Below are 25,079 nucleotides of genomic sequence, written 5' to 3' on the forward strand. Positions count from 1 at the left end.
TAATAGAATAACAATAAAAAATGATAAGAGAGAGAGAAGAAAGAAAGAAAGAGAGAGAGAGGGAGAGAAGAAAAGAAAGAAGAAAGAAAAAGAAGAAAGAAAAGAAGACCCTTCCTCCGTCCTTCCTTCCTTCCTTCCTTCCTCATCTCCTTCCTTCCTTCTTCCTTCCTTCCTTCCTTCCGCTCCTCCCCTCCGTCCTTCCTCTTCTCACCTAAAGTCCAGCAACCAGCCTCTATTCTAAGACCAACCATGAAAGTCATGGTTTGTTTTTCAGTCCTTGACCTATGGTCTTGAGATGTGCCTCTTTTCTAGCAAAATCCCTACTCATATCTGAATGATTCTGGTAACCAAAAATTTATTAATTGAACTTTTATCTAATATTTTACTGTTAGTTCTTGACTTAAATGTTTTTTGAAGGGTTTCACTTAATAAGCTGTTTTTACAAACTCATTGAATATTTATAGGATTTTGAAAGTCTCCAAGTATACCATAAAAATATCCACATTATTATGGTATATCTAGAGAGGCAATTGAAACTGCCAAAATCATGAATGATGCATTTTTAATTTTATAAAAGGAATCAAAAGACAACAGAGATGTGTTTGTTTCCCTAAGGAAAAAAAAGTGAAGTATTTTTTTTGCTTTTTAAATATAAGATAATCACCCAGAGGTAATCAGATTATCTTTTTTAAAAAGATTTTATTTCTTTATTTTTAGAGAGGGAAAGGAAAGAGAAAGAGAGAGAGAGAGAGAGAGAGACATCAATGTGGGGTTGCTGGGGGTCATGGCCTGCAACCCAGGCACGTACCCTGACTGGGAATCGAACCTGCCACACTTTGGTTCACAGCCCCCACTCAATCCACTAAGCCACGCCAGCCAGGGCTCAAATTATCTTTTAAGCCTTAAAAATATAATACTAATGACTTTTTTTTTTTAGGATTTACTTACTTAGGAAGTTAGGGGACCCAAGTAATGTATTATGGAAAGCTGAGGTATCTTAGCAACCATTGAATTATCTAGCCACCGTTAAAGCTGAATTCCTCAGTCAAAAACATGACGTTTCATTTCTCACTAACACAACCTAACAGTTGAAACGTAGTCTTTCTAAAAGCTTCAGCCAAGGCCGAAGGAGCTCCAGAAAGCAGCCAGCCAGTTGCTGGGAAGCCAGGCATTAGGCGAGGTCTGTGGGGCTCAAGGGCTTCCTCACTCCTCCAAATCACAAAGTCGGGCTGTGTTCTCCCGGCGCTTGTCAGTAGTGAAGCTAGGACGCCTAATAGGAGAGGCACTGGAGAAACAAACTGCTGGAAAATTACTTACTCATCTGCAGGAGCGTGAATTATCTATCACTTTGAGAGTGAAATCATTATATAAATCCATCTTCAAATGTCCTTGTCTGGAACAATTCCTAAGCACCTTCTGAATTCCTGAAGGGATGATGATTTTCAGATCAGAGGCTCAGTTTTAAAATGCGACATGTTTCATAATATACAAAAAAAGTAACTGCTGTTTACACATGTTTCATATTAGCAATTCACGGCTAATATCCCTCGAGGTTTATTACTCCACACACATTAATGAGGCTTAGTCACTAGGCTTTCAGGTGTTTTTGTGAGTCTTACTGTGCCCTCCACAGTGGCTGTCTTACATTCAAGCCCTACACACACACGTCTCTGACCTCTCTCCCTCCACCACGAGCTGCTGCTATCAGTGCAAGGAGGAAGGGAGTCTCCGTCCTGGGTCTATATAGGAAGTAGTGTAGGGCATTTCTTAACCACAAAAGGTCCAGTGCAAAAAAATTATAAGCTTGTTGTCCAGGAATTAAAAACAGCATTACAAATGATTTTGGCATCACCAGGAAAATAAAAACTAAGTTGCTTTGTGCAGGAAGTAATAATCTGTTGTGGGCCGCCCTGCCTGGTCTCAGGAAGCTGTAACCCCCCGTGATATAGGCTGAGTGAAAGACCTCCGGACCAGGAGCCACTGAAGGAAACAAAACTTATTTCCCTGGCATGATCGTCAGTCAATGACGGGTAACAATTCTCTAAGAAAGAGAATGAATCTAAGACAGACGTGATCACGTGGGATTGCCCTGAGAGAAGGGGCTATGGAAATGAAGGGGTGATCAGACATCAACCCCTGCCCCCTTTGGCTTTGTCAAAGCCTGAGTCTTTGTTCTTGGATGTGAGAAATCCAAGTCTCCTGGCTGTCTTTGTCTTCTTAGGCCTGCAGGGGCGAAAACGGCCCAGAGCAGAAACGGTGGACCCCCGGGGTAATCAGGTCTGGGACATAGAATATGCAAGATCCTGTGAGATCTGTTTGCTGGAGGATGTTATTATCTTGGGATTTAAAAGCACAGGCAGGAAACTTTTGGAACCTGTACCTCTTTCATATGTTAAAGATCACAAACCTTGGCCGGAATCACAGGGGGAGTTCTGTCCCAACCTTTGTAAGTTGCCTGCATCTTTTGATCTTTTCTGCCAGACTGTGAATCCACAAACTAAGTCTGTTTTCTCAATAAAAATCTGCTTGGGTATGGACACGGGGCGCTCCCCATGTGAGGAGTGGCCATTCTGTCCCGATTCCCCCACAGGACCTGGTTGTCTCTGTGTATGCTTTTAGCATGTTTCAACGAACATCCGCAGCCGAGATGGATATTGCTGGCCGGTATCCTCCACAACAATCCTTAGGTCAACTAATGTGATCCTCAGATTTTACAGTTGAGAACACAAGCCCAGTCCAGAGAGGCTGATTTTTCCAGAGGGATACAACCCGTTTGCCGCAGAACTTAGATGCAGTTCAGGTTTCTGAACTCTGAGTTCCATGTTGTTTTTTCCTCTTTCCTTTTATTTCAGATCATGCTCTGGGGGGGAAAATAGGTATTTTGTTTATATACTTTATCATGATAACATAGCTGAACACTGAACACTATTTGCACTGAAAACAATAACTAACTCTTGGCAAATAAATAGAAAAAAATCGATCATCTAACTTTTCTAATCTGTGTGAAATCAAGGCATTCTTTTTTTAAAAGATTTTATTTATTTATTTTAGACAGAGGAGAAGTGAGGGAGAAAGAGAGGGAGAGAAACATCAATGTGTTGTTGCCTCTCACATGCTCCCCAATGGGGACCTGACGTGGCCCACAACCTAGGCATGTGCCCTGACTGGGAATCGAACCAGTGACCCTTTGGTTAGCAGGCTGGTGCTCAATCCACTGAGCCACCCCAGCCAGAGTGAAATCAAAGAATTCTTTATGTACAGACGTTCACAAAAGTTTATGTCACCACTTACAAAAAGAGTAAGACATTGGTTATAACAACACCTAAATGACTAGCTTTCTTCTTGATTTTATTGCACATTGTTCTTTCAGATTCTAAGTGCACATAATTGCCAATGTTTTTTTGTTTTTCCTGTAAGACATTAGGAGTGTTAGGCTGCCTCTCATTGCCTCCATACCTGTCTGACCTACCAACTCTCGGCCCTTTTCCCGTGGCTGAGTCGTGGTGTCAAGGTGAGCAGCTGCTGGTTGCGCCCAACCCGGTGGATGCCCTTGAGGTAACCGCCAGATTTTCAGCTGCCCGCTAATGGGTGATCGGGCAAGGATCTTGGCCAGTGCTCCTTAGAATTTAGCAAACCTAACAATCACCAGGGGCACTCATTAAAAATACCGATTTCTGCCGCTCATTCTAATGTACCAGGTCTGACATGGACCTGGGAAGGGACTTTTTAAATGAGGTGCCAGGTGATTCCTGTCATTGGGCACTTGTGGACACATCAGAAGATAGCGACGCTGACTTGGAAGCTGCAAATGTTCTGAAACACCAGCCTGCTGAGGACCCCTAAGTAAGCACAGTGCAAAGTATCGGTCCGCGAAAACAACAGTGAAGTCAGAGATTTAGTGGGAAGCGTTTTACCTCAGAATGTGAAATAAAGCTCACCAATGAAGGGGAGGTAGCCAGAAGCAGCAGGCCCTGAGCACGGTGCTGAGCCGCACCCCACCCCACCCCGCCCCCCTGCACCAGGCCCCTTTCCCATCCAGACCTACACACTGCTGGGACATGCTTCCCACTCCCTCCAACAGTTTGTCACATCAACATCCCATCTGGACACACCTTGGAAACTGTGGCCCTATAGATTTCGGATTGGGGGGTATGGAGACCAGATTTAAGTTCAAACGAGTAAAGTTGAAAACGTTATAGCTAAGAAGTCAGAATAAAAAAAAAAATCATTTGAAAACCAGAAGAGAGAATGCAGTCAAGAGAAAAAATCCTGAGCCTAAAAGTGCGACCCAGTCCGTCCAGGGGGTGGGGTGGGGAGAGCCGGGAGGGACGTAGAGAGAGCCTTGCTTTGCTGACGTCAGTTGGACGTTCCATCCAACTGCCCCTGGCGGGGATTCCAGCGCCCTGAGCATGCCCAGTCTGTGTGACCCAGTTTCACCAAGCAGAACAATCACCAAGGTCACCACCATAAAGGCTTTGCCACCACCAAGCCTGTAAAGTGACCACTGAAAATCATTCCCACATTTGTGCTCCATGGACCCAAGTTTAGAGGGAGGAGCTCGTTTGGTCTGCAAACATGGTTTCAGTTCCAGTCTCTAACTTCTTCCCTCTCAGGTCCTCTGGCCTCCACGGAAGGGACAGCATTTGGTGAGATGCAGCCATTTTGTTGGTCAGCAGCAGCTCAGAAGCGAGAAAATGTCATAGTGGTAGCCCATAGCATCCTCCTCCTCCTCGACAGCAGCCCGTCGCTGCAGCTTCCAGGTCACTGTGCCCATCAAGCCAGGGAGGGAACTTTCAGTTAGAGAATCTTATGTGAACCCTGTACGAGAAGCCTGCCAACCTGCTTCTTCGAGTTGTTAGCCTACCGTGTCGGATACTCAGGTGCTACCTCTTCACCTGAAAGAGCAGAGACATGACTCAGGGCAAGGAGGAGTCTGTAGGTAAGCCTCACGCTCCCCCGAAGAGTTCGGTGTTTTGTGTCTGTATGGCCACGTGCCTATGTGGGGCAGGGGGTGGCGTGTGTCATGGAGGGAGGTCCACACACCTTAAAGGTTGTATGAGAAGCTGTGCTGAAGTAAGACTGTCTCTCTCTGCTCCTTCTTAATTCTAAGATGATAAAACCACACTGAGCGTAAATGACCAAGGATAGACTGGAGATGATTATGCAGTCATTAAAATGTAGTCTGCCTGGCTATAACACAAGAAAGACCACTTATTTTTGTTAATGTAAGAAACATCCAAACCTGTATATAAATTTTATGACTTATGTGAGCTAAATGGATGATATAGGCTGGGGAGCAAGTTCTTAATTGTTCTGGAAAAATCACAGTTTTGCAGTTTCATGTATGCATTTGAAATTAAGGAGGGAACCTAAGAAATATTACATAAATGTGAGAGGAAGCAAGGTGGGGACTAAGGTACAGGAGGGTTAACAAGATTATGTGCTCTCCTGAGGGCGGTAGAGTCTCATGTCCAAGGTGTGTTAACCTAGATGCACCGAAACAATGAACAGGCTTGCTTAAAGCACAGCTAACCCTTTGACTAAGAAGTGATAGGCTAGCCCTGGCTGGTGTAGCTCAGTGGATTGAGTGCAGGCTGTGAACCAAAGTGTCGCAGGTTCAATTCCCAGTTAGGGTACATTACATGCCTGGGTTGCAGGTCGTGACCCCCAGCAACCGCACATTGATGTTTCTCTCTCTCTATCTCCCTCCTTTCCTTCTCTAGAAATAAATAAATAAAATCTTAAAAAAAAAGAAGTGATAGGCTTGTGTGGCTGGGTGAAAAAAGTAAAGGGATTAACTAAAAGGCAACACACACACACACACATACACACACACACCCCTGAGGTGTGACTAGCCACCATGACCTGCCCATTTAGGAGTTTATGATCAGATCACCCTGATCTGTGGATGTGAGGTTACTTCTTTGAAGCCCTTTTTTTTTTTATGTCCACACTGTTTGACCTTAAATACTGATTCATTAAGAATTCTTTGGAAATATTTTCCCTAATTTTCAAATGTGGTTGGCTTTCTGCTCTGCCAGAAAAGACTGTGCTAAGGGCTCTGCTGTTGAACTTGGAGGCTTGTGGAGAACCACCGTCTCCAAAAGTATGTCTTCCGCCAACTTGCTGTGGGGCCTAAAATTACTCAATCTCTTTGACTCGATCATTTCTTCAGTTTTCCAGAGAGCTGTCTTCAAGTACAAATATTCCCAGGGCATGCGCATTGAAAACCTTTAGAATCTTTGTATCAGGGAAGAGCAGGCTTCCATGAGCACAGCGGGGCCACAGAGCGGACTGGCAGGGCTGGGAAGGACAGAGGGTGTGGAAGGGGGAGACGGAACATGTGCTGAGGGGGGACCGTCTCCCCTGCTGCCGTCTCAGGCTCTTGTCGGGTGTCAGCGCCTCTGCTCATGGCACCCGAGGGCTGAGCCTTGCTGGAAAGGATGTCAGGCAGGTGATGCCCTCAGAACTGGAGGGACATGTAGAAATCTGGCATCTTTCCTCTCTTCCTCCACATTTAATTTAGGTTTGGGAAAAATACTTCACATCAGCTAGTTTTGAGTATGTCAAGTGTAAGAAATATGAATGAGACACAGTTCCTGCCAACCGAGAGCTGGCAGTTAAGAAGCAGGGGGCAGCGGGTGACAGAGGGAAGGAGAGAGAAAATTTTTCTGTGCCTATTGATTAAAGTGAACAGGAAGGCATTGTAGCATAGATTCAATTCATTTTTTTCCATGCATTTCAGAGACTTTTGGAGATATTAACCTCACTCTTGGCATGCTGAACAAGGAAGATATTATCAGCAAGGTAAGGAAAATAGAGAGAAATCCCCTTCCCGTTCACTTTTCCTAGTTTGGTTATTTCAGCATTTCACATCTGTCTTTCTTTGCCTCAACCCCCTCTTTTCTCTCTGGTTTCTCATGTGGTAATCATTTTGTCAGAAAATGCACTTACAATGAATTCATCATAGTCTCTAAACAATTACATTTGGCGCTGGAGGAATCAGAGTACCCAGCTCTAGAAGTTAGCAAAAAATGCCCCTTTCCATAATCTTTTCGAGGAGTGTGTGGACAAGGGGATGTCGGACTCACAAGCCTGTGGATTGCAGCCTCCTCCTGAATAATCTTAGCACTCCTCTGAAAATCCCAGAAGATCTCCTGTACTTGTCTACAATGCTAATTAACAATTAAACGTTCTTTCCCCTGGGATGTGAAGGCTATCTGGCTTCATTAACCTTTTGTAAAACAGCAACAGCTACCCTTTGATGTACACTTATCGTTAGCTTTGCAAACAACAGTGCATCATAGTACATTCCCTCCTCACAGCTTGACGAGGTAGGTATTGTGATCTCCATTTGACACCTGAGAGAAGAGAGGCACAGAGAAGTTACACGCTCTGCCTCGGAACAGCAGGACTGCATCCAAACACAAGCCTGTCTGCCCCCAAAGTAAGGCTCCTGACTCTTACTCAGTGTAGCCGCCCTGAGAGGCACGATGCCTGGTCTTTTCTCTCTTAGAGTCCAGTGGTTCTCTACCCCAACTGCCTGTGAGGGTCTGTATTCAACGAGAGTTGTTTCACATGTGAAGTATGGACACAGTACCTTGAGGCGGCATGCTGGGGCCGATGGAGGTTTCAGAACCCCAGTCTCTCACCTTCCAAAGACCACGGAGCTGTCTGCAGGAGCCTTCTCATACAGCATCTGGTCAAGCCGTACAATTCTCAGAGTCTGTAGCTCTATCCAAACAACAACAACAATAAATCTCAACTTTCTCCCCACAAAGTCATGAATGGAGCAAAAGCCTATAAAACTCCCTTAGGAACAAGTGTGGTAGCTTAGTGGCCTCTTTGGGAATCCCGTTTGTTCCTAAATACTATGGCCACTCCCTGGTAGTAAGAGCAATAGTTAAGTTGATGGGCATTTCCATTACCTCTGAGTGCCCCACAACAGTGATTTCAAGAGACCTCGATTGTCAGGTAGTCCACCCTTGCCTTCATTTAGACTTTGCCACAGAAATGTAGTCAAGTTAAAATAGTTTTTCTCTGGCTGGCGTAACTCAGTGGACTGAGCGTGGGCTGCGAACCAAAGCATCGCAGGTTCGATTCCCAGTCAGGGCACATGCCTGGGTTGCAGGCCACGGCCCCCAGCAACCGCACATTGATGTTTCTCTCTCTCTCTCTTTCCCCCTACCTTCCCTCTCTAAAAATAAATGAATAAAATCTTTAAAAAATAGTTTTTAGAACGAACTTTGCTCTACCCTAAAAGCCTTCAGCTCCTAAAGATGCATATTATGTTCAGGAAGCCCAAATTAAGATATGCAAAAATCTATTGTGTGGTAGAGATACCTTGCTCAGTTTAACGGTGGTGTTCATTTGGGCTTCCTCCGCTTCCTTTGGTTTTGCAACTCAAATTTCTGTGCATCCCTGGTATGTTCACAGGAAGAGATCTACAGTCACCTGACTTCCGTTATTCAGAACACTGACATCTTGGATGACGCCATCGTCCAAAGGCTGATTTATTATGCTTCTAAGGACATGAGAGACAATAATGTAAGTTTGGTGGTTGACAATGAATCAGGGAGCACAGCCAGCAACAGGGGTCTGAGTGACCCAACCGCACCATGTAGACATGCGCAGGCTTCTTGCACATCGCTGCCAGGGCCGTGAATTACTTTTATTTGTTCTTCCTGGTAACTTGGGTACCGTAACAGTCCCTGTTATTTACCCTTTCACAGATGAGGAAACTGAGGCAAAGCTAAGAAAGACATTAGAGGTAATATTATCCCATCTACTTTTATATGAGGCAGTTGATGTTTAGAGGGTTTTTTTCATAGTAATGACCTATGTGTTGACAGAACAAATGACTAGAACTGAGTTTTCCTGGCTCCCATATAAATTTTATCTTTTTATGTGCCTACTTACCTAGATACGTAAGCATTGTAACTGAAAAATTATTTGCAGAAATTATTTTGAGTCCTGGGATAATGATATTTTCTTCCAGAAAGGATTTTTTTTACTTGCTTACCTGCCAAGGGCACCAACAATCTATGATGAAAATTTCAGAGCTTGAGATCGTGTAGGCAACTTCTCAGGAGTAAGGCTGACCAGATTTACCTAGTTCACCATTACCAAGAGCAGAAATCCCTGCAAGTATCCCCGATAATGAAGACATTATTAGATGAAGACAGCACTAACACCCAAAGCTCTAGACTCCTAGCCCCAGTTTTCTCTCCTCATGGCCTTTCTACCACCGTAACTCCACCACAGTACTTCATAACACCCAGACATAACACATAAATCCTGTGTTTACAGTGTCTCATCTATCAGCGAAAAAGTGTGGATTTACCCCAAGTGTACATGAATCCCATTATAACTTAGTTTTTAAATTACCCCTGATTTCCCAACTACTGACAGCTACCCTGGAGCTTTTGCCCTGGGTTTGTAAACAGCCCGTTCTCCAGCTGTCTCAAAGCCAGGAGACCTCACAAACATTATGCCTTCTATTCCCCTCTGCAGACTCACTCTGTTCCTCCTGCCCTCATTCTTGTTTTCCTTCTCTTCCTCAGGTGCCCAGGGAGATCAGAATGCTGGCCGGTGAGGTTCTGGTGTCTCTGGCTTCACACGACTTCAACTCTGTGATGTACGAAGTGCAGAGTAACTTCAGGATCCTGGAGCTACCCAATGAGTTCATTGTGCTCGCCCTGGCGGAGCTGGCGACCAGCTACGGTACGGAGGGAACGCTTTTCATGTCTTCCTGGGAAACAACCCCCTGACTAATTGTTGAAACCCCCAGTGGGAGCAGCAGCAGGGAGAGTTTCTCTACCTCGTGCCGAACTAAAGAATATTGATAGACGGATTTGGGCCGCTGTGTATGGGCCAAGATGAACCTGCTGACCGCCACTGGTCCGTGCTGCTCTGACTTTAGCTGGATTCCCCCCACCAACCTCACCTTCTCTGCCATCCAGCTTTGTGTTTGCAGAAGCACATTTTCCACAAGGTACATGCTGCAAACCAATGAAAACTTATACGAAGCAAGGGTTTCTTAAGACACTAGACCCTCAGGATATAGGAAAGTTCTGATGGAAGGGATGAACGTTAATGAAATAATTATCCAAATAAGTAATTGCTACTAAACTTAGGCACAGGCGGCTGTATAGCTAGTACCTTACGTTAAGCCAGTGATTCCTTAATTCTCTAACTAGAGCCTGGCATTATGGAGGGGGCGGGATGGAGAGCATCTTCCTACTGCACCTCTGGACACGCTTGTTGTTAGCCTGAGGGGAGTCACAGAACTCCCCCATGTGGGAAGGTAATGCCTTTCTTCTCTGGCCCCTGCCTGCAGCGTCCCAGAGCATCCCCTTCATGATGATGACCCTGCTCACCATGCAAACCATGCTCAGGCTGGCCGAGGAGGAAAGGATGAAGGCCGCTTTCTGTGTCGGTGGGTACCCCATGCTTTCTGCTTTGGGACCAGACTATGAATGGAACAAATATCTCATTTCTCTTTTACTCCAGTCTTTCCCTTTCTAATCGCTACCATTTACCGAGTGCCTACCATAGAGAAGGCCCTCTGCAGAGCGTTATCAATCCTCATGACAGTTCTGCACAGTGAGTACTTATCAGACCATTTTACAGACAAGAATCATGGAAATTAAGCAATTTTCCCAAGGTGGTGACAGAGCCAATGAGATGCAGAGGTGGCATTCAAACCTAGGTCTATATAAACACCTGATCTATACTCTTTCCGCTGCCTTGTATGGTCTCCATTTCTACTGGCCTCCTTCTTTCATTGGGCCACAGTTTGTCTACAATGATTACGAGGGCTTAGCTGCTCTTACCAGTTGGCTAATTTTTAACGTCTCTTTATAATGCAGTATTGTAATCATGATAAGTAAACAATCCAATTAAATATAAGCCATCTTAAAATCAAGGAAAATAGGTAAACAAATTATGGTCATGCACCCCCTCCACCTTCAAACTGAAATGCACCTACAGTGATGAAGGGTCTGCAGGACCGGCATGCCCTGGAATGCCCAGGAAGGAGCATTCACAGCGCAGTGAGAGGCTTCCTGCGTGAGTCCAGAGACCCAGACTCTTGTCTCTGATTGGCCACTGGGGCATCAGGCGCCTCCACCCTTCACTCAATCTCAGTTTCACCTCCAAAAACATCAAATAGCCCTGGCTGGCATAGCTCAATGGATTGAGCGTGGGCTGCGAACCAAAGTGTCGCAGGTTCGATTCCCAGTCAGGGCACATGCCTGGGTTGCAGGCCATAACCCCCAGCAACCGCACATTGATGTTTCTCTCTCTCTCTTTCTCCCTCCCTTCCCTCTCTAAAAAATAAAATAAAATAAAATCTTAAAAAAAACATCAAATAAACTGAGTGCTAAGATCCCTTCCATCCTTAACATCCCCAATATGATTATTTTTGTATCACTTGAAAGCCCATGCCATCAGAAATACCTTCTTTACCTACTTTCTATTCCTTTTTTGCCCTTTTCCTATTGTTCTGTCCTCGGGGAAGGTAATATTGACATCTGCCATACACGAAGAGTGGACTGTGTGCCTGGGCACTTCCTGGGGTGCTTCCTTGACCCCTCACAGTAATCCCATTAGGTAGATAACATTTTCCTCCATTTCGAAGATGAGAAAATTAAGGCTTAGAAAGAGTAAATAGCTTGCCTGAGGCCACACAGCTACTGTGTGGCGGGGCCAAGATTTAAACTATAACTTGAGTCTGACTCAAGGACTTGAGCAACTACACTAGATTAGCACACTTTTCAATACTGTTTTCTATCCCTGCTTACAATGACAGCTCACATTGTGTTCTGTAAATAAACTTTGGTACCTCTGGTAGCATTTTTACTTGCAAGATAAGCAAGCAAAAAAAAAAAGCACAAGAAACGAAAATCAGAAATCATTACGGCAACGAATAAGGGAATTCTCTGTCTTTGTGTTGTAATGTGATTTAGTGCCATTTGGCCCTAGGGCAACTTCTGCCCAGCTACCGCTGAAGAAAAGGCATAACATTCAATAGCTGTCTGTCTACCCACCTATCTATTCATTCAATCAATCAGCAAATAAGGAGACCCTGGATCTGCTGCTTTGAATGCCATCCATGCATAAGACATCATGCTGTCTCTCATGTTACTTATAGGCCAGTGTGAGACACACACACACACACACACACACACACAAGCACACACACATGCACAAAAGATTGTGATAAAGCATAGCCGGAGATTCTCAGGAGGAGTTTGGAGAGAATGGCAGCTCTAAAGCTAAGATACTTGGCACCTTTTCTAGAGTTTTCTTTTCATGGGAAACTGTGATTTTATGTATCATCCATGAAAAGGGTAGAATGAGGGCTGAAGGAAAAAAATAATATTATTTAAGCCTGGGCTGGTGTAGTTCAGTGGATTGAGCTCAGGCTGGGAACCAAAGTGTCCCAGGTTCGATTCCCAGTCAGGGCACATGCCTGGGTTGCAGGCCATAACCCCCAGCAACCACACACTGATGTTTCTCTCTCTCTCTCTCTCTCTCTCTCTCTCTCTCTCTTTCCCTCCCTTCCCTCTCTAAAAATAAATAAATAAAATCTTAAAAAATAATAATATTATTTAATACATTTGATGCATACACGTATGGGTTAGTGGCCCAAATGACATTTTTTACAGGCCCAAGGTCCTCCAGGCTGCTGAGCTGTAACAAAGTGAACATGTTCATTTGGCCACCACTCAGGTCAAGCAGGGGGACATTGCTAACCCCCCGGAGGCCTCCCTTCATCTTCCTCCCAGCCCTCCCCCTCTCCACCCTCTCCCAATCTTGACTCCTACCACCACAGATCAACTGTGCCCATTTGTCAGATTCGTATGTGTTGCTTTGTGCAACTGTGGTCTGTTTTCACTTCTGTATACTATTACATGTCTACAGGAAAATTTAGTTTTTCAGTCTAACTTTTGGCAGACATATGGACTGTTTTCTTTGGAGCTATTACAAAAAAACACCCTAGCCCTGGCTGGCATAGCTCAGTGGATTGAATGCAGGCTGCAAACCAAAGTGTCTCAGGTTTGATTCCCAGCCAGGGTACATGCCTGGGTTGCAGGCCATAACCCCTAGCAACCGCACATTGATGTTTCTCTCTCTCTCTCTTTCTCCCTCCCTTCCCTCTCTAAAAATAAATAAATAAAATCTTAAAAAAAAACCCTAATATGAATGTTCTTGTACAAGTTTCTAGTGCCTATATGTATGCACATCTAGTGGGTATTTACCTGGAAGTGGAATCTGGGTTGCAGAGGTCACGTATTCAGCTTTGGTTGATACTGTCAAATGGTTTTCCAAAGTATTTGTATTAATTCATAATCCCACCAGCCGTATGTGAAAGCACCAGCCGCACCTTAGCCTTGTCGACACTGGACATTGTCTTCGATTTCAGCCTTTGTGATGTTATGTAATAGTATCTTATTATAGTTTCAACGTACATTTTACCAATGTGACGGAACACTTTTTATATCTTTACTTGGTATAGTCGTGAGATCTTATAGACTATTACACTATATTCGCTAATCATCAGTACTCTCTTTTCAAATTATTTTATGGTCCTTTCCGCCTTTATATTTTTTTGCTCAGTCTGTCGTTGTTTTTAAAATGCAGCCCTTGAGAAGTTCAGCAAGGCCATTTACAAGTACATCAACCACTGGAGAGACTTCCCCTACCCCAGGCTGGACGCCAACCGGCTGTCGGACAAGATCCTCATGCTGTTCCGGTACATGATGGAGAAGTGGGCCCCCGGCGCGTCGCCCGAGCAGGTGAGTGGGGCCTCCGCCTAGCTCTCCTCCTGTGCCCGCGCAGCCTCCTCCTTTTTCTCCCACAGGGTTGTTAACTGCATTTGTTTCTGTTTGTTTGTTTGTTTTTTGGTTTGTTTGTTTTTTTAGAAAGCTATGGGTTGTGTTTTATGAAGTTTATCAAAACTTCCATTTTTCTTAGTGCTCATCAATATTGATTCATTCTTCCAAGTAATATTTATTGAATCGGCATGACTCGCCCGACACAGTTCTGCGTGCTGGGGACACGGCAGAGGTTAAACAACCCAGAATCCCCACTCTCATGCAACTGCCATTCCAATGTGTGGGGAGAACGATAAACAAGCTAAAACAAAAAAAAAATACATGGAATGTTAGCTCCTTCATGTCGTATATCATAACCGATAATTGGGCTGAGTCACTGGTTAGGAAAAACAGCAGTCCACAGAACTTCCCTGTGTGTATGGCTATCACAGTGAAATAAAATAATGCGTAAAGAATTTGGTTGACTGCCTCAAAATATGGCAATGCTTTGTAGAGACTAGTTCGCAAAGTACGTATACATGAATTGTATCCTTATCTTGCTTAATTGCTATCATTTTTTCAAAGTAGGCTAAATTAGACTCTATTTAATCTCCTATGGCTACATTTTAAAAGAGTTAACACTTAGCCACCTTTTCTAATTCAGTTTCTTTTCTATCCTTGAAGCCATTAAGGCATTTATTTTCAACATGCTGCATGAGTTAAATTTCTCACAAACGTGCAGTTTCTAAATTATCCTATAGAAGTCTTTTCTTCGGGACACCTGAAAAACAAAACTCAGTACAAATTCGATGGCTGCCTTCCTAGCTTCCCACAAGAGAGCTAAGCCAGTGATAAGAAGGCATGTGAAGTAATAAAGGAGCACAGAGAGAAGTGCTGAACTGCTGTGGTGAGCGCTGGAAAGGCTGTGGCATTGGCACTGAGCTTCTGGCCCCTGGAGTCATTGACTACGGGGCAGGTGCATTCCCTAAAGAGGGAATAGAACCTACTGAAGCAGAGGTCAGAGATGGGGCCGCATGCACACTTGAGTGAGCCTGGCGGGAGAATGCAAAGGGGACGGGGGAAGGGAGTATGGAAGCAGAAAGAAATGAAACCAGAAAGGTCTTAGCTACATAATGAAGAACCTTGAAGGCTACTCAGGAGTTTGGACTTTTTTTTAAAGAAATGAGACACCTTGAAAGGATTTTAAACAAGGGTTTAAGTGCCAGAAAAATCATTATGATATCCATGCTAGAGATGAATTGGGTACAGGGGTGGAGTAAGACAAAAGGTATAGCCTCAGTTAGGAGGCTATAGAAACATTCCAGGTCGTGAATACTAAGGGGCTCAAACAAGTCATATGCTGAAAAATAGGATCAGCAGGACTGGGCATCCATAATGAGGAAACGGAGTAATCTGGGATGATTGTTAGCTTTCCAACTTGAGTAATATTGGGGCCGTTAATCAAGATGAGAAAAAAAAAACAGAAGGAATAACATATCTGGGGCAGTAGGAAAAATGGGTTTAATTATAGGCATTTTGACTTGAATGCCTGTGGGACATCCAAGCAGAGATATTAATAGGCTTGGGGATACTCAAGATTAGCAAAAACCAGATGCACAGATCTGGGTGTCGGCTTTATATAAGTGACAGCTGCCTAGGCGGTTGTGGACGGAGTTGTTCAAGGAGACTGCGGTTCAGCGATCAGAGCGAACTCTTCGTAACTGTAGTGAATGTCTACAGGCTGTACTGCACGCCCGAAACTAAGGCAAAATAGTGTTGATTTCAAACTTTAATTGAGAAATAAAAGGTAAAAAAAGAGTATGGGGAGTGGAAAAATGCCAAAAATCGAGTTCGGGGTTGCCGGGAGGAACATTTAAGGAAAAGCAAAGGAGGAAGCACTCACAATGGAGAACAGAGAACGGGCTGCCAAAGGAGGGGGAGGACCCAGTGGAATGAGCTCTCACGACAGAAGAAAGGAGGCTTTGTCAGAGAAGAAGAGAGATCTAGGATCCACGACATAGTGTTCAAGCAAGAGAAATCTTGAAAAGTATTCCTTTCACAGAAATGCGCTAGAAGAACAATCCCGCTGACACGCAGTCCTGAGTGAAATAAACGGAGGTTGTAATTCGCATTAGCTTTGGAGGTAGTCTTCTGTACGGCAAAATTTAGCCAGTAGAAAACCATTCGTCATCTGATATTAGGCAGAAAAAGTAGAATATGGAACTATGTATTAAAGAATGATGTCAACTTTTTAAAAATGGAAGTGCCTAGAGAAAAGATTTTTTTAAAGTGAAAGAAAGAACGTATTAAAACATTCACCAGGCGGTGATTATCTATGAGAACTGTGGGTACAATATGTTCTTCATCATGATTTGTGGGATTTCTAAACTTTTGTCATCGATACATATTGCATTTATATTTGTTCATTTCGTATGTCAATGGAAGCCAGATTATAGTGGACTGGGGGGATAAATTGGAGGGGGAAGAGGATATAGCAAATGGAAACCACCCCTTCAAAAGACTTGGCTCTGAGAGTAAGAAAAAAACACTGAGTGAGGATAATAGTCAAAGTCATATGGAATCAAATAATTTCTTAATATGAGGAAAATTTTAAATGTGTTGGTATAGTGAAAGAAAGTAACTATTAGAGGTTAAAGAAATAAGAGGAGCAAATATTGAGATGAGAATCAACATAGATACAGATGTCGATGTAAGTAGAAATAGAAATGTAAATATAACTGCCTCATGCAATGATCTTAGCCTAAACATTTTAAAAATTTTTAGAAACATTTCTTGGTTGAAAGCAGTGAGTAAAGTTTGGACGGGGGTTGGGGGGTGAGGGTGGGGGGCAGGGGTTGGGGGCTCTCCATCTCCTGGTATTCTGAGAAATGTGTGAAAAGCATAACAAAGCACTGGAAGTGCTCTCTCTCGGCCGCCTCTGCAGACCTTGTCCATCGTCAAGGCCCACGGCCCCACAGTGAGCCTGCTGCTCCACTGGGAAGACCTCTGCGAACATGCCCTGGGCCAGGTGCCCTGGCTCCTGAACCAGTACAAAGACAAAGAGATTGACTTCCACGTCACTCAGGTAAGAGCCACGCCCTGAAGGAACTGATTCAGAGAGCCCACTGGTAACCGTCTCAGAGCACACACGGTCTCGGGAGGGCCTAGAGAACGTCAATGCCTCTCTGGGCAGCTGGATTTAAAAATACCTCTTTGGAAATGTCAGGCAGCGGGAAGCTGGCATAGCTGGATGACGCCAACTCCAGGAAGGGATTATTATTCCTTTTCTCAGCCTGCTGAAGCACTGAACAAGGTAGAAGGGTAGGTCACTTAAAATAACAAAACAAAAGTGGTAACCGCAGGAAGGTTACGAATTTGTTCTGAGAAAACACAATTATTTGCCTTCCACATCCTGTGCCTGCTGCATCATGGGCAGCCTCCACCTCCCCTTTGATTCTAGAGCCTCAAGCAAATACTGGCTGCAGCCGTCCTTTATGACATTGGCCTTCCAAAGGACTTGAAAAGAAGCATCTTCGTCAATCTGCTCCACCAGGTAGGAAGGCCACGCCGTCCAATCTGACTGTTTTGTTCGCACCAGGTTCTGTTTTTAACATCCACTGCCCGCTTTTCCCTCCTCATTCAGGTGTGCAGAGCCCCAGAGCCTCTGGGGCAGGAAAATGAAGTCGAAGCTTCAAGCTGCTTCCTCCTCCTAGGTAGGACCGAACACGCAGAGGGTTCCTAATAGAAATGTCTCCAGGTGATGATGGTGACAATGATGAAGGGTGTGCAAACTGTCAACATTACTTTCACACATACACACACACACACACAATGTTTCCCCATCTCACAGTGTTCCCTGCCTGTCCTCATCTTACCTGTTCCCAGATGAGTGCAATATACAGGGTGACTGGTCGTCTGGACACAAAACTCTCAGTTGTAAAACCAGAAAAGTGCCGGGCATATTTTTGCTATTAACCACTTAATTAATTCTGTGATACTAAAGAAGAAAGAACATAATAAAATCCAACTATGAACCTGAGAGTGACTTTGACAACCCTGACAGAATTCCCCCTTCCCCTTCACAAATATTTTCCTTGAAGAGAAAATGAGTTCTTATGATGCCCGTGTTTCTCACACCTGCAGCCCATTCCAACCCTGCAGACCTGATGGAGTTTTTTGACGAACAAATGAGAAGTAACAATGAAGCCAATCGGAGGGGAATCTTGGCTTTGTTAAGAATGGTTATCAGTGCTGAAGGTGAGCCATGGGGAGGAAGCCAGAGTGGTTGGTTTTGTCTCAAGAAGAAAACCGAAGTTTGCGCATGCTCTAATCCCCTCCCACGCCTTTGGGATGTTTACACAGCATCATATTCCAGTGAAACTCTGTCTTCTTGGTTGTCTACAATTTACTGATTTTACACAGCCATTTTTTCAGTTACCTCCCTTCTTTTATTATATTTATGGATGCACTGAGTTGACAAAGACACGTAAACTATTTGAGAATTTAATTTAGAATTCGGAAGATCTAGTAAGCTGGTTAAGTGGCCCAATAAACAGGCAGTGCGTGAGAAAAATTCACAATATTTTAGAGGTTAGTACATATAGGGAAGAGCAGAATTTAATAAACTATCATATTTCATTAATTCCCAGAAGCACATATTTTCATAATATTGGAAGATATCTTATGATGGACAGCATTTTTCATTATAATCAGCCACTATAGTTTTTCCTTTATTTGATGCAATATAAAATAAGGGTGCTTCACAACATTAATGATTGCTTGGATTAATAAAGTATGATAATTTATTTTTGCCCTACATCATAATAGCTTTTCAGTTCAGTTAGCACAGGAATTTACTGAGAAATCTAACAAGAAGTATGACATAGTTTCACAAAATTTAAAGCTGAATGTACTGAATTCACTTTAGGCTCTAACTTAGTTTTACACAAGATGGAACCAAATGTAATAAGGAGCTAAGAATGGAATCAACATCTTTAAAGAGTTGGAGAAGGAGAGGATACCAGGATAAAATGGGGACACAATGTTAAGGGCAAGAGACTTTGCAATTTTGTCCTGCAACTCTAATGGGTTGTCATCACCCCTAGAACATACCGTGCTCCTACTGAACCGTGCCTCTCCATTTCTCCTCTGCCCTCCAGAGCCCAGACTGAGAGACCACATCACTTCAGTTGAAAAGACAGTCAAAATCGTCCTGGGTGACCCCAGTGTGAAAGTAAGAGAATTAACAGGGATTTTTATGTGGTAGGTGGTCGTTTTAGGAGTAAACCAAACAGTTTTGATGGTTTAAGGATCTACATATGAGACTATTTGTAAAGAACTTGGATCAATTCTATTTTTAAAAGAACTCCATTTTCCCTGAAAAAAAAACAGTTAACCCAATTAAGATCCAGTTCTAAAGTTCATTCAGTTCAAGGGCTTCTCAGCAGAAAAAAGCATTTTTGCACACAGCATCGTCGTGCAATGCTCTTCAAATAGAGCATTTAGAAATAAGTCGTTAATTATAAAAATAATATACTTCCCTCCAAAAAATAATAATCCCTGACCTTGTTCTGTGAATAGACATTCTATTTTCCAAGCAGGGAGCAAGTAGAGCAAGACTTACACATAATAAATTGCTCAATATTTCCAGATTATTTGACCAAGTATTTCATGTTAGGAAAGATACAGAGTTTATGCTAATACAAATTTTTAAAAATCAGGATTTGTTGCATTTTTTGTATGAAAACCATATTTTGTTTGGCTCAAAGCCCTACCCAGAAGCCAATCTAGAAGAAAAAATTTCCCTAAGAAGCTTTGATTGACTGTGACTGTGTTGAAAATAAAAGTTGTGCAATAAATAACAATAGAGTTATTTATTGAAAATAGAAAATAGAAAAATCTAGCCCAGTAATTGGCCAAGCCAATTAAAGAACTAGTAGATTTTAGGGTAGAATAAAAGAGCACAGAAGCTTTAAGGAAGGGCAGCTCCTTGGGCAGAAGCAGAGAGAAGGCATGCCTCCTTTTCCTTCCTCCTGTGAGACTGCTGGGTGACCTTTGTGCTAATTGCCACCACTTAGCTCTGCCTCCCTGTCCAAAGTATCCTTCCTTCCCAGCTGCCATTGAAAGACCTGCTCACTCAAGGATTAGATCTGAGCTTTTTATCCTCCAGGGAAGCAAACCACTAAACTAATTGAAGCCAAATTTTTTAAAATTTGTAACACAGATTCCTAACCCTTTATTCCAGTCCTTAGGGCCACACATATTTCAGAATTCATAATTTTTCAGATTTCAGAAAAACATTACCATGACAATAGCCCACAGTCAGAACCATTAATATTTCTGCAAGAAAATGTATGGCTATCCACACTACATAAAATAAGACCACAAACAGCTTTAAAACAGCTCAGTTTGGGTTTTTGCCACTAATGGGTGGGCACCAAATTTAAAAACTAAAATCCCAGTTTTCAGAGGTGCTGGATTTTGAATCTGTGAATAAGGGATTGCGGAACTTTACTTCAATGTATTATCTTCCTTTGGGGATTTTTAAAGGGAGGCGGTGTTTTACACCAAAGTCACCATCATTGCACATTTATATGATCAGGGGACATGTCTTGGGAGCTAGAGAGAAAGCTTTTGGTTAAAGAGAGCTTTTCTGGTGACCTTTTCATCATAACCTACAAATTATTTACTGCTCTACTATAGTAACATCCTTCCATGTATGCCCTATTTTAAAAAGATTCCCACTGAATGAATGATCCATCCAGGTTCAAGAATAGAAGCTAAATTTCCATTCTGCCCTATGTAGTAAAATGTTGCAAATGCATTTGTCTTACTCTAGGTGAGAAATTCCACCCTCCTCCTCATCCAAACCATGTGTGAAAAATGCTACATCGAAGCCAGGGAAGGATGGCCGCTGATCCATTACGTCTTCTCCCAGTTTGCAGTGTCCAACAAGAGTCTGGTATGAAGAGGGAGCAGGTTCGAGTGCTGCTCCGTACTAAGCTCGGGCGACTCGACTGCACTTTGAGAGGAAGGGCTGGGGTTCGACGCTACGACTGAGTTAGAAGTAGTATTTCACTCTCATTACTTTTACCATAAGTTTTTCAGCCTCTAACGTTATCAGTTCCCTTTCACTGACATCACTTCTGACCTGGACAAAACACAAGGCAGTTAAATCACAGTTTTCCCCGAGGAGGAGGCAGCCTGGCCCCCAAGGCTGGCGGGTGGTGGGGGGAGAGGCGGAGAAAATGAGCTGTTAGAGAGCATAAGAGGCAACGGAACTTGCTGCACCGGGGTTGGCTGTGTTCGGAAGATCTCAGTGATTTTAGCAAGTTTGTCACAGCTGAAACTGCAGTCCACTCCACGAGGGAGCATGGACTTTGACATTTCTGGTCCCAGAGAACATGGCAAAGGCCTGCGAGGCCGAGGGAATGTCCATGGTTCAAGGAGCCTCGCCATTTGCTTTTCAGCTTCAGCCAGGGGTGTTTTTCCTAACCCATCCCTCCGAGAAGCATTGCAAAACAGGGACTGGATGCTGGACACCAAGGTGTCTGGGCCCCCCGGAGCCTCTGCCGCTGAATGACTGCATTCTGCACCCAGGGTCTGAGAGTGTACCCCCGTGCAGTCAGAGGGGACCCACAGGAGAAAGCATTAACAAGTCGCTTCTTTCCTGTTTCTTAAAGGAGAAACCAAGGAAACCTCTCTCCCAAGAGGATGAAAAGGGGGAGCAATCTGTCCGGGAAACAAGCCTCGAGGTCTTAAAAACGCTGGACCCACTGGTCATTGGAATGCCTCAGGTGAGGGGTCCTGGTCACCCCTTACAGTTACTGTGACCACCTTCCCAGAGGTCTGCCCATTTGGGAGCAAAGACGCAAGGGTGTGTCATCGGCTCTTTGATGCTCTGACTGCAGGAAGGTGATTGTGATGCCCAGGGCCCAGCACATAGTAGGTCCTCAAAGATGGGTATGGAATTACTCAATTAATTAATCTCTTATAACTGGGAGAGCAAATGACAGTTTCTAAGCACCCTAGTACATCTCTCCTCTTCTCCCCCTAACATTCCTGGCATGTTCTTAAGTGGTGAGCGGTGGTTCTAATGCAGTGAATGCTAAACATCCCCACTCATCTGGGGACGTGTTAAAAGCTCATATTCTCAGGCCTCACTTGAAGCCTAATATAGTCTGAACCTCAGGAGAGGGGCCTTGGCATCTGTATTTTGCTTAAGCTAAACAACTAGAGAAGGGGTTTAGTGGTCAGAAGTACGTGGTAAAGCCAGGAGACGATGCAAGACCAACATAAGTGGACGAGAGGCTTTATCTAGCTGGGGCACTTGCGTGGACCCAGGGAGGCGGCGCCGGAAGCACTTCCTCACAATGAAGAACCAATCATCCGGCCCCACATTCTAGCGACCACCCACGGAGAATCACCCATCAGCCCTCACTACCACCGGCAGCTGGAAGTGAACGTGCCGTGCAGAGATTCTGTTTAATGATTTCGTTTTGATTTGGCCTGAAGAGCAAAATAATAAGTGGGAAAATTGTTTTAAATCAGAAGCAAACACACAGTGAGGGCCCAGGAGAAATGATGGAAACGAATAAGCAATCCTTGCATCTTGGCCTATGGCTTCCGCAGGTGCTCTGGCCCAGAATCCTGACTTTCGTGGTACCCGCGGAATACACGGGAACACTGGACCACCTCTTCAACATCATCAGGATTCTGATCATGGCGGAGGAGAGGAAGAAGCGGAATGCCGTGGAGTCAACAGCCCTCGTCATCTCTACAGGCGCTGGTTTGTACATTCCCAAACAAAGCAAAACGTTTCTCTTGTCTGAGACTCATGTCCAGAAAGTCTGCAGAGCTTTGGCTGCACCCCCAGCCCCGACCTGAAACGTTCTAGCCCCCACAGCAATAACGAACGTTGCTTTCTCTTTCTAGTGAAACTTCCCACACCGCAGCAGCTCCTGGCCAGACTCCTGGTGAGTGAGTTACAGATAAAAGTGTGGGATAAATGGAAGCCAATATCGGTAACTCAGTTCTGAGCAAATGCTAATAAAAATTATAGATGCTCCAAACCAAAAGAAACACTAAAGGCATAATAAATGTTCTACTATACTAATGATACTCATGGAAATTTATAACTGCCAAGATTACCTTCTCACTCTGAAGTTCTTGTTAAGCAAGCACCTTTTATTTATTTCTGCTCTAGAATAAGTGAAAATGGGCTGTAATAATTTATTAAAAGATTAGCTAATGGCCCTGGCTGGCGTAGCTCAGTAGATTGAGCGTGGGCTGCAAACCAAAGTGTCACAGGTTCGATTCCCAGTCAGGGTACATGCCCGGGTTGCAGGCCATAACCCCCAGCAACCGCACATTGATGTTTCTCTCTCTCTGTCTCTATCTCCCTCCCTTCCCTCTCTAAAAATAAATAAATAAAAATCTTAAAAAAAACCACAAAGATGGAACTACTTAAAAAAAAAAAGATTAGCTAATGTAGGAATCAAGGGAATCCAGGACAATGGTAAAAGGGAAAATGTAGGTGGCCTTTTTTTTTAACTTTTTTTTATTGTTGTTCAAGTATAGTTTTCTGCCCTTTCCCTCACCCCTCTCCACCACCCCAGCCCTCTCCACCTCCCTCCCCTGTTTCCACCCTCCCTTGTTGTCATCCATGTGTCCTTTATCATTGTTCCTGTAAACCTTTCAGCCTTTCCTCCTATAATCCCCTCCCCTCTGCCCTCTGGTCACTGTCAGCCTCTTCTCAGTTTCAGTGTCTTGGGTTATATTTTGCTTGCATGTTTGTTTTGTTGATTAGGTTCCTGTTAAAGGTGAGATCATATGGTATTTGTCTTTCACGGCCTGGCTTATTTCACTTAGCATAATGCTCTCCAGTTCCATCCATGCTGTTGCAAAGGGTAGGAGCTCCTTCTTTCTTTCTGCTGCGTAGAATTCCATTGTGTAAATGTACCACAGTTTTTGATTGATTCATTTACTGATGGGAACTTAGGTTGCCAATGAGACTTCAGACAAGGGTTTGATCTCCAAAATATATAAAGAACTCACACAATTGCACTCTAACAGGACAAGCAACCCAATTAAAAAATAGGCAAAGGACTTGAACAGACACTTCTCCAAGGAGGATATACAGAAGGTCCAGAGACATGTGAAAAGATGCTCAGCATTGCTAGCCATCAGAGAGATGCAAATTAAAACCACGATGAGATACCACTTCAGACCCATGAGAATGATCATCATAAACAAAGCAATAAACAACAAGTGTTGGAGAGGCTGTGGAGGAAAGGGGACCCTAGTGCACTGCTGGTGGGACTGCAGACTGGTGCAGCCACTGTGGGAAACAGTATGAACTTTCCTCAGAAAACTAAAAATGGATCTGCCTTTTGACCTGGCAATTCCACTGCTAGGATTATATCCTAAGAACCCTGAAACACCAATCCAAAAGAACCTATGCACCCCAATGTTCATAGCACCATTTACAATAGCCAAGTGCTGGTGGCCTTTTTTAAAAAAGTTTTTCCTTGTAATATTTATCTTTTAAGTTAAATATACATATATATTTATTTATAACTATATATAACTGCTATATATAACAATAAAAGTAGGTAGCCTTTTAAACACCCTGAGTCAACCAGCGTTTTCTCTCTGTCCTTCAGGTCATATCCATGCTTGCCAGTTTAGGGCAGTTACGTGGTGCTGGAGCAATAGGACTGTTGAAGATTCTGCCCGACTTAATCCACCCCAAACTGGTCAACCTGTGGAAAACCTGCTTACCCGAGCTCCTGAAGCCTCTGGAAGGTACGCGGGACTGTGCTCAGCCTTTACCCGAGGAAACAAGAACACAAAGAAATGAGACATCACTTCTCTGAATAAAGCCACTGTGTTCATTTTAAGCAATCAAAACAATGAACTCTAGCCCTGGCTGGCATAGCTCAGTGGATTGAGTGCGGACTGCGAACCAAAGTGTTGCAGGTTGGGGTACATTCCCAGTCGGGGCACATGCCTAGGTTGCAGGCCATGACCCCCAGCAACTGCACATTGATGCTTCTCTCTCTCTCTCTCCCTTCCCTCTCTAAAAATAAGTAAATAAAATCTTTTTAAAAAAAAAGAAAAAAAACAATGAACTTGATATACGAGGAGGACCACTGTATTTTTCTTGATTGCTCACATTCTGTTTTTCTGTCAGACACCTCATACTGCAGCAGGACCTGGTGGCTAACGTCCTTAGCAGGAACTTTTCCTCTTGCCCCA

At 43.8% G+C, this 25,079-nt stretch overlaps 1 protein-coding gene across 1 annotated transcript in view; it reads left to right on the forward strand.

Moving 5' to 3' along the window:
• The window catches only part of MROH2B (maestro heat like repeat family member 2B), an 85,726-nt gene that overhangs the window by 29,471 nt on the left and 31,176 nt on the right, over positions 1 to 25,079 (forward strand). The window contains exons 8-24 of the mRNA XM_036020055.1: positions 3,418 to 3,511; positions 4,614 to 4,760; positions 6,746 to 6,807; positions 8,437 to 8,547; positions 9,564 to 9,723; positions 10,340 to 10,438; positions 13,648 to 13,802; positions 16,765 to 16,905; positions 17,281 to 17,373; positions 17,464 to 17,533; positions 17,964 to 18,077; positions 18,980 to 19,053; positions 20,659 to 20,781; positions 21,503 to 21,616; positions 22,452 to 22,608; positions 22,755 to 22,795; positions 24,485 to 24,626. Coding sequence (XP_035875948.1) covers positions 3,418 to 3,511; positions 4,614 to 4,760; positions 6,746 to 6,807; positions 8,437 to 8,547; positions 9,564 to 9,723; positions 10,340 to 10,438; positions 13,648 to 13,802; positions 16,765 to 16,905; positions 17,281 to 17,373; positions 17,464 to 17,533; positions 17,964 to 18,077; positions 18,980 to 19,053; positions 20,659 to 20,781; positions 21,503 to 21,616; positions 22,452 to 22,608; positions 22,755 to 22,795; positions 24,485 to 24,626 — 1,897 coding nt within the window. The remainder of the gene's footprint in view (positions 1 to 3,417; positions 3,512 to 4,613; positions 4,761 to 6,745; positions 6,808 to 8,436; positions 8,548 to 9,563; positions 9,724 to 10,339; positions 10,439 to 13,647; positions 13,803 to 16,764; positions 16,906 to 17,280; positions 17,374 to 17,463; positions 17,534 to 17,963; positions 18,078 to 18,979; positions 19,054 to 20,658; positions 20,782 to 21,502; positions 21,617 to 22,451; positions 22,609 to 22,754; positions 22,796 to 24,484; positions 24,627 to 25,079) is intronic.

Source organism: Phyllostomus discolor, chromosome 3 (assembly GCF_004126475.2).
Source record: "Phyllostomus discolor isolate MPI-MPIP mPhyDis1 chromosome 3, mPhyDis1.pri.v3, whole genome shotgun sequence".
NCBI lineage: Eukaryota > Metazoa > Chordata > Mammalia > Chiroptera > Phyllostomidae > Phyllostomus > Phyllostomus discolor.